Source organism: Eublepharis macularius, chromosome 12 (genome assembly GCF_028583425.1).
Source record: "Eublepharis macularius isolate TG4126 chromosome 12, MPM_Emac_v1.0, whole genome shotgun sequence".
Classification (NCBI taxonomy): Eukaryota; Metazoa; Chordata; class Lepidosauria; order Squamata; family Eublepharidae; genus Eublepharis; species Eublepharis macularius.
The window spans coordinates 49,196,076-49,208,798 of NC_072801.1; the positions used below are offsets into that span (position 1 = coordinate 49,196,076).

At 40.7% G+C, this 12,723-nt stretch overlaps 2 protein-coding genes across 2 annotated transcripts; both read right to left on the minus strand.

The window, feature by feature from the left end:
• Positions 1–2,127: 2,127 nt before the first annotated feature.
• LOC129339126 (olfactory receptor 5B21-like) lies at positions 2,128–3,090 on the minus strand. Its single transcript, XM_054993731.1, has one exon. It carries the CDS (start codon positions 3,088–3,090, stop codon positions 2,128–2,130), a length of 963 nt encoding a protein of 320 aa, XP_054849706.1.
• A 6,104-nt stretch (positions 3,091–9,194) lies between these two features.
• On the minus strand, positions 9,195–10,151 carry LOC129340160 (olfactory receptor 2AP1-like). The gene has a single exon (XM_054994767.1). The coding sequence runs from the start codon at positions 10,149–10,151 to the stop codon at positions 9,195–9,197; it is 957 nt and encodes a 318-aa protein (XP_054850742.1).
• Positions 10,152–12,723: the final 2,572 nt, after the last annotated feature.

Sequence of the window (12,723 nt, forward strand, 5' to 3'; positions counted from 1 at the left end):
ATACTTGTATTTTTCCTAGAATTTTTCTTTATTTAAGCTAAAAACAATAACATAAAAGCTATAAACAATAAACATAAAAGATAAAAAATGACATTCTAAAAAACACACACACACTAACAATACAGAGAGAGAGAAAGAGAGAGAGAGAGAGAGAGAGAGAGAGAGAGACCCTAAAACTAAACTACAAATTGAGTTCCGATTTTCTCCGCCCTGAGTCTGCTGATGTGGGAAAGGCGGAATATAAATAAATAAATAGATAGATAGATAAATAGATAAATAAATAAATAAATAAATAAATAAATAAATATCATTTTCAGAGTCTCACTTACTCTAATTTAAACATCAGAATCTTTTTTCTATTGTTCATGATTCTTAATCCATAAATCCAGATGTCATCATTATTATCTATGTCATGTAAAAAGTCTATAAACGTTTTCCATTCAGTTAAAATTGTAACTAATGTCTTTTTCACTAATCAGTGAAGTAAGTTTTGCCATTGACACAAACTCCAACATTTTTATCCACCATTCCTCCATTGTAGGCAGTGTTGGAGTTTTCCATTTTTGTGCATATAGTACTCTTGCTGCTGTGATCAAATATAAGAACAAAGTTCCAAAGTTTCTTTCCAACTGGCTGTCCATCATTCCTAATAAAAAAGTCTCAGGTTTCAACTGGATTTTAAACTTCAAAATCTTCTGAGTCGATGATTGTATCTGCAACCAGAAACTGTTTGCTTTCTTACATGTCCACCACATATGATAAAACTTCCCTTCTTATTTAACACATTTCCAACATAGATTTGAAACATCCTTGTACATTCTAGTCAATTTTCAGTAGTCATATACCAACAATCTTATAAAAATGTTCCTTAATACTAGAGCTTAATGTAAATTTCAACCCCCTTGTCCACATATTTTCCCATTGCTCCATTAATATGTCATGTTCACAATTATTTTCCCATTTAATCATACATTCTTTTACTTGTAATGTCCAAAGTTTAGTGCTTGTATTAGTGGCTGAAACATTCCAAGTGTTCTTTGGGCAATGTCCCATGTCAGTTCTTAAGGTCTTACTATTGCAAGGAATATAACCATTTCCCTCATAGTGACTTATACAATCGCATCTATGGGTTTTTCCTGCCACTATAATTAGGAATGTGTGGCAAGAAACAAAAATCTGAGTAATCTGGATCCAGGTTTGGGGAGGGGGGGAGGGGCAGGATCCAGGATCTCTGAAATCCATGTCAGATTCTCTGACTGGGTCAGATTCTCTGATCCGAACTAGAGAATCCTGGATTTAACTGGACATTATTCCCTATGGGGGGAAATGTCCGGGGGGGGGAATTCTTATAGCGCAATCCCCCAAATTTGCAAGGAACCTACTCCTGACTGTTCCCTGAAGACCTCCCAAATTTTAGGAGGATTGGACCCTATGGGCCCCTGAACAAGCTGCCTCCAGCCACTCCATTCTTTTCTATGTAGGAAACATTTCCAAAGCTGCTAGCCACCCCCACCCCCCGGATTCTCTGGTTCGACCATAGTTTCCTTGTAAGCTTATTGTTGCCAAACCAGAGACTCCCAATGTCAAACTAGAGAATCCTTCCTGAGAATTGTTTTAATTAATGGGGCAGGGATATAAATCAAGCCTTGGAATTTAAAAGGCAGCTGCCAGTGGCAGCAGAGGAGAGGTGGGCAGAGGAGAGGTCATAAATCCGGCTTTTTTGCCTCTGAACATCTCTTGCTCTGAAAACCCCATACAGTGGAACTTCATGGAATCACCATGAGTCAGTTGCAACTTGACATCACACACACACAAAGATTTGGCTAGTGGAAAGGGGAAATATATTTATTACTTAGCTGGGTTTCATTAAATATATCACCATATTTAAGCTATTATTTTATTGTCAGAGTAACAATCCCATATTTTAATTCCCTGTATTGCTAAATGGAACCTCCATCTTCAGAGACAGTATACCTATGAATACAAGTTTCCTTGTGGGGGAATAAAGGGAGGAAATTTTGGCCTCTATGCCCTTGCTTGTGAGCCTTCTTTATCATCTGGTTGGTCACTATGGGAAACAGGGAGCTAGAATAGTCAGACCTCTGGTGGTATTCAGTGGGGCTTCTCTTACGTTCTTACATTATTGTAAAGTTTCCTGGCACTTTTGTTCAATGCTTCTTTAACTTCTTTGTTTCTTAGGCTGTATATAAGGGGATTAGCAAGAGGAGTCAATATGGTGTACAGAAGAGAAAAAACTTTGTTTAGGTCTCTCAGAGTGCTGGAGTTTGGTAAGACATAGACAATAATCAGAGTCCCATAAAACATGATCACCACTAGAAGGTGAGAGGAGCAGGTAGAAAAAACCTTCTGCCTTCCAGAGGAGGATGGAATTTTCAGGATGGAGATGATGATGCAAACATAGCTTGCCAACGTCAACAAGAAAGGTGGGAAAGCACATACGGATGACAATACGAAACTCAAGATCTCTATTGTCCTTGTGTCACTACAGGACAGACTGACCATTGGGGCAAAATCACAAAAGAAGTGGTCCATCTCATTGGTACCGCAGAAAGCCAGCTGGGACATGAAAGAGGTGGTAATGGTGATGGCCACCCACCCACCCATCCAGGAACCAGTAGCCAGTTGAGCACATAGTTTGCCATTCATGAGAGCAGCATAATGCAATGGCTTACATATGGCTAAGTAGCGATCGATGGACATGACGCCTAGCAGGAAACACTCTGTCGTGACAAGGATGCCAAAGAAATAGAACTGGGCAACACAACCTATGAATGAAATTGACCTGTCCCCTGTCAAGAGGCTATACACCACCCTGGGAAGGATGACTGAGCTGTAGAAGGTCTCCAAGCAAGACAGATTCCCCAAGAAGTAGTACATTGGGGTGTGAAGATGCTGATCAGACAAAACAAGCACAACAATCAAGAGGTTCCCACTGATGGTCACAATGTAAATCACCAAAAACAGCAACAGGAGAGGAATCTGTGCCTCCCGGCCAGTCCCAAACCCCAGTAGAATGAACTCTGTGATTCTGGTTTGATTTCCTCCATGTTGTGTTTGCCAAGGAGGCATGCAGATAAGATCCAGCACACTGGAAAAAGAAAATGGAGGAAAAAGGAAGGGCTGAATTCAAAAGAGAAGCAAAACAAAAGAAGAACTTAATTTCTAGATGTTTTTGTCTTGGTTTGCAATACAAGTTTTGTATCAATGTACTAAACATTTCTCCCCCACAAGATTTCGATTTTGCTTGCCACCAAAATTTTACCAAAAATAAAATAAAAAATCTCGTATCATGTACAAAATAAAATGGGTTGGATGCAAACAGCTTTTCTGCTGGTGAAAAAGGAAGGTGTGATCTCTTCTGAACACCGCCCCCGCCTCCCCCAAGACTAAGAATTATGGATCTGCATGAGGGACAGGGGCTAAAGTAAGGAGGATAATTTGGTGAGTTTAAGCAAAAAACCCCTCCTGACTGAGAGCCTTGCTACAAGTGACATTTTACATGTGAAGGATAAAGGATCATTTTCGCAAGTCTTTCTGGGAACTGAAGTTCCTCTCCCCCACCCCTTTTCCTTCTGTTCCTTCCCCTCGCTGCCTGAAGAGACAGAGAAAGCCTGAGGCAACAGCAACTTTTGCAAATCGTTCCTCCATTCACAACCCTGCTTTCAATGATCTTTGGCTACTCCAAGAGACAAAAAGGAAATGCACCAAACTGATTTGCATAGTATTGTTCTGTTTAAATCACATACACTCAATTGGATTTAACCAGCAGTTTCACTCAATTTTACCCAGCCTTCCTCCTTTCTACAGTCCCCATTCTACATGGTCTTTGTCTGTGCAGGTCCCATAAATGCCAGCACAGCTTTTGGGAATGATCAAAGCAGACTCCTGAATCTGGTCCCTTTTGTACCAGCAGAAAACCTGGCTGGATCCTACCTATTGTGTAAAACAGGAAACACTATTTTCAACAATAGATATGTAGGATCTTGTTTTCGTAAGATGCTCTGTCAGTCTACAGTTATGCAAAATGGTAAAAAAATGTCCTTATTCATCTTCATTTCTTCATTATATCCACACTCTGTATCATGCCTCATATGCTATATGGTAACCCTAGTCTTATTAGATGTGTCCCATTAGATATGTCTTCATATTGATCGCATTAATCTACACTGTGCTTATTAGATGTCTATTTGTATAGAGAGTCATTGACTTGCACTGTGTAATCCACTTTGAGTCTCCGTGAGAAAGATCCACCTTCTTGTGAATCTTCCAACCTGGTCACAATCTGAGACTAAAGGGCTAAAGAGTGAAAATGTCACTTGTCACATGTAAACTTTGTGGTGTTGAAGTCTGGACACTGCCTTTTTCCCCCTTGAGCAAATGTGAGTGAAAAAAGACTGACTTACCATGAAACAGGTCTGGCTATCTAGGATGTGGATTCTAAAGTCTTGCTGGTATCTTATCTCCAGCATCAAGAAGCCAACAAGAAGGTTGCAATAGTAATCAGTAATCAGAATCAGTAATCAGTCTGAACAATCTGACTCATTGTAAAATGCATCACCCTTTCTTCCCATATTTATCAGCCTTCAAAGGAATATTACAACCCCTTCTTTGGTTATTAACGTTTTACTTTCCTAGTGGAAAACATATCCCTAGATACTTGTGCACAGGAGAACAGGAAACTATTTTATACAAGGGATGCTTATTTAAGAAGGAAGGGAGGAATCAAAGCAATATGGCTTCTATTTTATATTATGTTGCATTTTATCCAGATAATTGGGTATGTTCCAATCCAAGTTAACTACTTGATGTCATTTGGGCAGGGCAGATTTCAGGATAGGGATGAGCAAGATGCACCATCAGTGGGCACTTGTATAGGTGTGTAGCAAAAATAGTGCACGGCATTGTCCATGAGTTGCCAAGTACACCACCAAACATGGCCACCCCCAACCACCATATTGTCTTTGTTGTTGTTGTTAGGATCAGGGCTGCAAGAAGATCAAGTTGAAGGATTTCTCCAACCAAACTGGAAACCAAGAGTGCATGTTGCCTAGACTGTGTTTATATGCATGTCTCAACACTATATCCAAAACCTACATTAAAAAGCAAAGCCATTGGTGGCTAAGTGAACAGATGTGGACACTGGCACCCCTGCCTTAGAGCCTACAAGTCCCCTTTGAAGTGTGTGTGTGGGGGTCCACTCACAATGTAGTAGAAAGCTTTCTGATACATCATCAATTGATGCAATCACTAGAGGTGGGCATGAACCAGGAAAATACCAAACCGTGCAGTTCATGGTTTGTCACGTTTCCCAAACCAGAAACCAGGAACTTTCACAAACTTGCCCTGGTTTGCAAATCAGTTCATTTGGATTGTGAAAACGTCACTGCTAGGACAGTAGACGGTCACTTCTGGGGCTGCAGAAAGCCCATCCCCTCCGTTGCCTGATTGAAACTGATTGATTGGCACCAGGTTGTCTGCAGTGACAAACCGAAAAATGAACCAAATGAACTGGCCTACAGTTCATGGAGGTTCATCAGAAATGGGCTCTGATGAACCACTGGTTCATGAACCAGGAACCATCCTGCTTTGTGACAAAATTTGGTTTGTATTTCAGTTCGTGCTCACCTCTACCAATCACCCTACACCAATTTCTCACCCATCCACCCAGACCCATTTGTTTACCTAATTTGGAAACAGCTGAGTTATTAATGCCATCACAGAAGCAGTGGCAATACTGAGCAAACTGCAAAGAGCAACCACTACTGCCGTTTTCTCTCTCCCTCTTGGTGAGTGATTGGTGGCAGCACTCTGCCATGATCCTAAGGGACAAAGCAAGCACCAACATCTGCCTTTACCAGAAAGAAAAGCAGTCAGCAGAACCTCTCTGTGTTGTGCAAATACACCGTACAGAGCAGAAGATGGACATGTTGAGAGGGGGCCCAGTTCCCCCTTGGAAGTCCTTCATGCTGCAGCCACTGTGCAGTATCAATGAATGAGGGTGAGCAATGGCAACTGCTGTTGCACTGTGATATGTCACAAGTCAACAGTGGGCCCTTACTAGTCTCACAGATCTTCATGACTGCCCAGAATTCTGACCTCTGATACTGGTTCTGTATTTTCAACAGGGAAGCTAAGCCTTCCCTTCCAATGAAAGGGAGTTAAGAAGATAAGAAAAATCCTCATGGCAAAAATCTACCATAGCCAGCATCTCGTTTCCAACAGTGGCCAACCAAATGTCCACAAACAGGACATGGAATCCAAAGATTCTGCCATTTGTTGTACTATTACGAATTCATTTTCAGAGGTATGCTACCTCTGAACAGGCAGCTTTCATTTAGATATCATTTAGACTGTCCTCTATGAGAAAAAAATTACAGTGACTTGCCAAAAGCTATCTTGAAAGTTCATGGCTTAGTTGAGATTTGAATCAGTGATCTCCTGGATCACAGCTTATTTAACTGCTCAGCTTTAACTAAGAGGCACCCTTTCATTGATCTACATTTGTATTCTGCCTTCCCCCAAGGAGCTCAAGGCAATGCACATGGTTCTCTTCTTCACCATTCGATCCTCGCAATAACCCTGAGCTGAAGGTCAGTTTGAGAGGGGGTGAAAGACCTAAGGTGACCCCATGATGACCATCACAGCAGAGGGAATCTGAAACAAGGTCATCAGGTCTTAAGCTGACCTTTAATTTAATTTTAATTAATTTAATTTAATTTATTGTATTTATATTCCGCCCTCCCCGCTTTCGCAGGCTCAGGGCGGATAACAGAATACAAATATACACATCATTAAAAACACCTTAAAAAACACAATAATCTCATCTACCAGCTTAAACACCTTAAAAACACAATCATCTCATCTTCCAACTATGACGCCATAATGGCTTAAAGAGCAAATAGCCTGGAATACATAAAGTCAAGGCACAATCCAGCTATGATTTCATAATTTTAAGGTCCATTGATTTTGATGAAAGGGTATTGAAAATAGTTGAAAAGAGGGAGTAATATTTATTTATTCTATAATAATTACTCTATCATATTATCATTTGTTTAATTTTATTTCAATTTATTGCCTAAAATTATTAATGTGCTTGTTAGATATCATATGGGGAAGTCTATGACCTAGTTTAATACCAAATATTATGTAATTACCATTTAATTAATATTAACTGATGCTTGGTAAGGTGGTGAGTGTCATCAAGTCATAGCTGACTTATGGCAACCACTGGAAGGGTTTTCGTGGCAAGAGACTAACAGAGGTGGTTTGCCATTGCTTGCCTCTGCAGCCCTGGTCTTCGCTGGAGGTACCAAATGCAATTTATCACAATTATGGCTATTATATTATATCATATTATCACATAATTGTATTTTTTTCTTTTTTTTCTTTCTTTGCTGATGTTCTGTTTATATTTAAATACATTTAAAAAAACAGATTTTGATGGAAAAGTGATTCATATCTTTTGAAATCAATGAAATCAACATAAGCTAGCTAAAAAACAAGGAATATAAACATTGTGAACACATTTATTATCAAAAGCAAAGGCATCCAATAAATGTGTCCCTTATTTATTGCAACTGTTGTTTACGTTGTTCAGAATTTGGTTCTTAAAAAGCAAAAATTACCATTTTTGTATAGTTGTCATAAGGTTAAAATATTTCCCCCTCTCAAAATACAAATTTCAACACAAAACTTGAAAGGGACAAAAATTCAGTTCATCCTGAGGCTAAATGAACAATCTATAGAGCATAATACATGATATTTAAAAGGTTTTTTAAAAACTAATTTGTTATTACAAAGCAAGCAAGCAAAAACTGAATACTTGATGACAATAATATAAAAAAAGTTGGGCTGGATCCATCCAGTATTTTTCAGTCTGTCTTTCCAAATTCCCTGCCTCCTTATTTTCTCTATCTGTCATGGTGATTAGACATGGTCACGGACCCAAAAAAATTAACAAACCAGTGGTTCGCAGTTTGGTGCCGACAATGATCCTGAGACTACGAACCACAACAAGCATTTTCTGTTACCGAACCGGTTCGCGGTTCGTGGTTTGTTGGGTGCAGAATGGCTCCCGTGGCACTTAGAGAGCCCATATTCCCGGGGAGTCTTTTGCAGGCTCTCCTACAGCCATCACCCAAGTTTCGACAAGATTGCAAAAGGGATCTTGGAGTTATACCCTCTGCAATCCAAGGCCCCCAGGAAACTCTCACAAAAATCCAAGCTCAATTATACTCTCAGTCTCTCTCCCCAAAGGCTAGCAAGTGGCAAGCAAGAGCTCTGTCCCACTCCACTGCTCGCTGAAAGTGAAACCCAGCCTGGGAGCCCACGGCTATTTATAAGCACAGGTCCCATTGAGCAACGCAGGAGGTCTGTGTTTGGCCATCAGAGCAGCCTATCAGGGTTTGCAGGGATGAGATTAGAGTGCCCATGGCTACAGAACACTCCCTTCCCCCTCCCTCCCCTGGGTGTCTTCTCCCAACTTGTAACCGCTTTGCAGCACCGTGGTTGGAAGGAAGACCTGGTGATCAAGGTACTTCCATTTGGGTTTCCAGGGTGACAGAAGGAGCACAGACAGAGTTCAGGCTCTGTTGCCAGGGGAATTGATTGCTGGCACCTGACTGTCTGGCTTCCCGAACCGTGGCTGAACGCACCAAACCAGGCCTCTCCCGAACGTTGGTTCGTTTGCCGTGGACAACCACGAACCACTGGATCACGATCGCCAATTTCTTGGGTTTTTGAAGTTTTGAAGTTTTGTGGTTCCTGCCCACCTCTAATGGTGATGTCCAAGCATGTCCAAAGATCCCAATCACAGCAATTTTTTGTGATCAGATGGAATTCCCTCCTCCTTTTTTAAAATGCAGAAAAACTGGTTGGATCCAACCAACTCAAACAAAAGTAGTTTCAGGTGAATAAACCTGTTGGTCTCCAGTAGAACAGCAAGAGGTCCAGTAGCACCTTAAAGACCAACAAGATTTCCAAGATAAAAGCTTTCAAGAGTCAAGCTTCCTTAATAAGGTATCTGATGAAAGAATCTTGACTGCTGAAAACTTATACCCAGGAAATTTTGTTGGTCTTAAAGGTGTTACCAGTATCAAATCTTGCTGTTCAAACAAGAATGTTATCCTTAATGGTTTAAGAGACACTAAATATGCAAACATAGCTATATAGACTTACATCCGTTCCAGTACACAAAACTTAGCTACTGCCTTTCTGAAGGCCGCCTTTACCTCCCTGTTTCTCAGACTGTATATCAGGGGGTTGAACAAAGGGGTTAAGACTGTATAGAAAAGGGAGAAGACTTTGTTGAGGTCTTGCAGGGCTTCTGTTTTGGGCAACATGTAAACAATCATGATTGTGCCATAGAAAATGGACACCACAATGAGATGAGAGGAGCAGGTTGAAAAGGCCTTTTGTCTCCCAGCGGTAGATGGGATTCTCACAATGGCAGATATGATGTAGCCATATGATGTCAGGGTCAACAGAAATGGGGGGAGGGAACACACAGCAGCTAGGAAGAGAGTTAAAAGTTCGATGTTATGCGTGTCACTGCAAGAAAGCTTTAATATAGGATTAAAATCACAAAAGAAATGGTTGATTTCAGTAGGACCACAGAAGTTTAGCTGGTGCATTAAACATATAGTTATGTTAATAGCCAATGAACCACTTATCCAAGATCCAGCTACTAGCTGCAGGCACACCTTGCTATTCATAAGCACTGTATAAAGCAATGGCTTACATATTGCCACATACCTATCGTAAGACATTGCTGCTAGGAGATAGCATTCTGAAGCTGCCAAGAAACCAAAAAAATAATATTGCGTCATGCAGCCCGCAACAGAAATGGTTCCTTGGCCCCCATGAAACAGGTTAGCCAGCATCACAGGAAGAATGTTAGAGCTGTAGCAGGTTTCCAAGCCAGACAAATTGCCCAAGAAGAAGTACATGGGGGTGTGAAGGTGGTGGTCAGCCACAACCAGCACCACAATAATGATGTTGCCCACCATGGTCACAATGTAAATCATTAAGAAGAGCAAAAACAGAAGCAACTGCTGGTCCCCAAGATCTCCAAAGCCCAGCAGAAGGAACTTGGTGAGAGTGGTTTCGTTTTCATGCTGTGCTTTCTCCATGCCGATAGCTCAAACCTGCAAAGGACAAATAAATTACACTTTAGTGTGGTGGAAATCCCTGTACCTAAGTACCAGGCAATAAAGGCGAGGGCGGGCGATAGGGGAGGATAGACCCTGGGAAGTATCATAGCTCAGTGGTAGAACCCATGGATGGATTGAGCTAGCTTTTTCAATCAGTCTCACTCAATTATCCTTTAGCGCACAACACCCCAAGTTTTTGTCCATGCAGATGATATAATCCCCAGCATAGCCTTTCTTTGGCAATCCAATAGCTTTTGTGGGCAGTCTTTTTATACTACTACTACTACTACTACTACTACTACTACTACTACTACTACTACTAATAATAATAATAATAATAATAATAATAATAATAATAATCAGGTGGAAAAGGTGCTAGAAAATGAACAAGTCAAGATCTTGTGGGATTTCAGAATTCAAACTGATCGGCACCTTGAACATAATACACCAGACATAACAGTCGTGGAAAATCAAAAAGTCTGGATAATTGACATTGCAATTCCTGGGGATGCCAGAGTCGAAGAAAAAGAACAAGAAAAAATGATTAAATGTAGAGATCTGGCAATAGAAACCACTCGACTATGGAATAAGAATTTAACAGTAGTCCCCATTGTCACTGGGGCACTTGAAACCATCTCGAAAAACTTTGCCATTCATATGGAAAAACTGCAGCTTTCTGACATAACACCTACAAACTATAAAAGATGATGCTACATAGAACAACATACATATTATGCTGATATCTGGTTGATACTTAGGTCTCCGGTGGAAACTTGTATCAGCTTAGCAAGGCCAGTCAATAATAACATGCGACCTCTGTTTATTGTTAATTGTGTTTCAGATAACAACAACAACAACAATAATAGCAACAACAGTTGGTTTATATACCACCCTTCAGGACAACTTAATGCCCACCTGGAGCAGTTTACAAAGTATGTTAGCATTATCCTCACAACAATCACCCTGTGAGGTGGATAGGGCTGAGAGAGCTCCTAGAAACTGTGACTGACCCAAGGTCACCCAGCTGGCTTCAAGTGGAGGAGTGGGGAATCAAACCTGGCTTTCCAGATTAGAGTGCCACGCTTCTTATCCACTACACCAAACTGGCTCTCACAGAGAGGCTGACAACATGGTAGCTAACAACTAACTGGCTCTCGCAGAAAGGCTGTTTTCTTCCAGCCCTGTTAGACGTATGCACATAATCCTCAAATAGCAAATGTTGGAAAAAACTCATGTCTGCCCACTCTAATTTCTGGCATCACCAATCCATGCACGACCAGTAAGGACTTCTGGAGTTTACTGGGGGGACTGCTGGTTATCTCTGCCCAGCGCTGCTGAATGTCCAGGAGGATCCAGCAACCTTGCTATGGGCATCAGGAGAGGGCAAAGGAGGCAATATCTGTGTGCAGAATCCAGGTTAGCCGAGCAAGATAACATGCTCTTGAACAAACCACTGAATGAATGAAGGGGTTCAGTCTGAATGCTATCCCACCTCTCATCCTAAGCTCCCATGGTAGCTAACAACAGATTAATCAAGTATTTAAAAAAACACAATGACATAAAAAGATGAAAACAAATACTAAAGGGAATGATAAAAGCAGGAAAAAAACAGCAGTTCCATCCAAAGCAGGCTAAATGTTTGTGAATCTTGACCTGATTATATTATGGAAAATCCTCCTACACCGAGCTTAGAAAGACAATCAGTTTCTTGACTATCCCATCCTTGTTACTCCCTGCATAATAAGAAGTGATCACAGCTCTGGATTTCCTTATTTACCTCCATGCTTCTGTTCAGAACATAGTCAGCCTCCCCTTTTTTCTTTATGACCTCCTTTTCTTCCTGGAAAGGTGTTGTTTCAGCTTTGTTTCCACCTTATATAGCTCATCTAGATGATTCCTTCCATTCCCACAGGAGAAGGCCACATTCTCTTTCTGTGAATTCATGACACATTTGATTTCTAAGGTGATACATAGCTGTCATAAGAGTTCAACTTCTGACCATGGAGAGAACCATAATTTAGAAAAACGAACTTCAAATGATCTAAGAAGATAGAAAAAGCCAAAATCTGAAGGCTTTTCTCCCTGCAATTAAATGAATGAATACTAGATGCAGAAAGAAGGGGCGGGGGCACATGTTAGGTGTGTGACCTGTTTTGTGTGAGAAAGCAGACCTCATCTAACAAAGTGTATGTATTTGTGATATTTTTAACCTTGCCTATAGCAAGTTACAATGTTATGTAAAATATAATAAAGCAAAACTGATAAAATACCATGGATTGGATTCAACCAGCTTTTCTGCTGGTGAAAAAAGCATAAGGGGGTCTCCTTTGACCACCAAAAACAGCAGAAGCCATCTGGACTTAAGGCCATTTGGGACAGGAGTTGTAATGAGAGAGTAAGTGACAAACCTGCTATGATCCAACTCCATATATTTTCCACCACCACTAATGAAACTAGCACAGATTCTTATGGCACTATGGTACCCAACATTCTCCATACCCTACTTCAAAGACCTCTGTGCCTAAATAATTTGATTTTACATTGCTTTTGA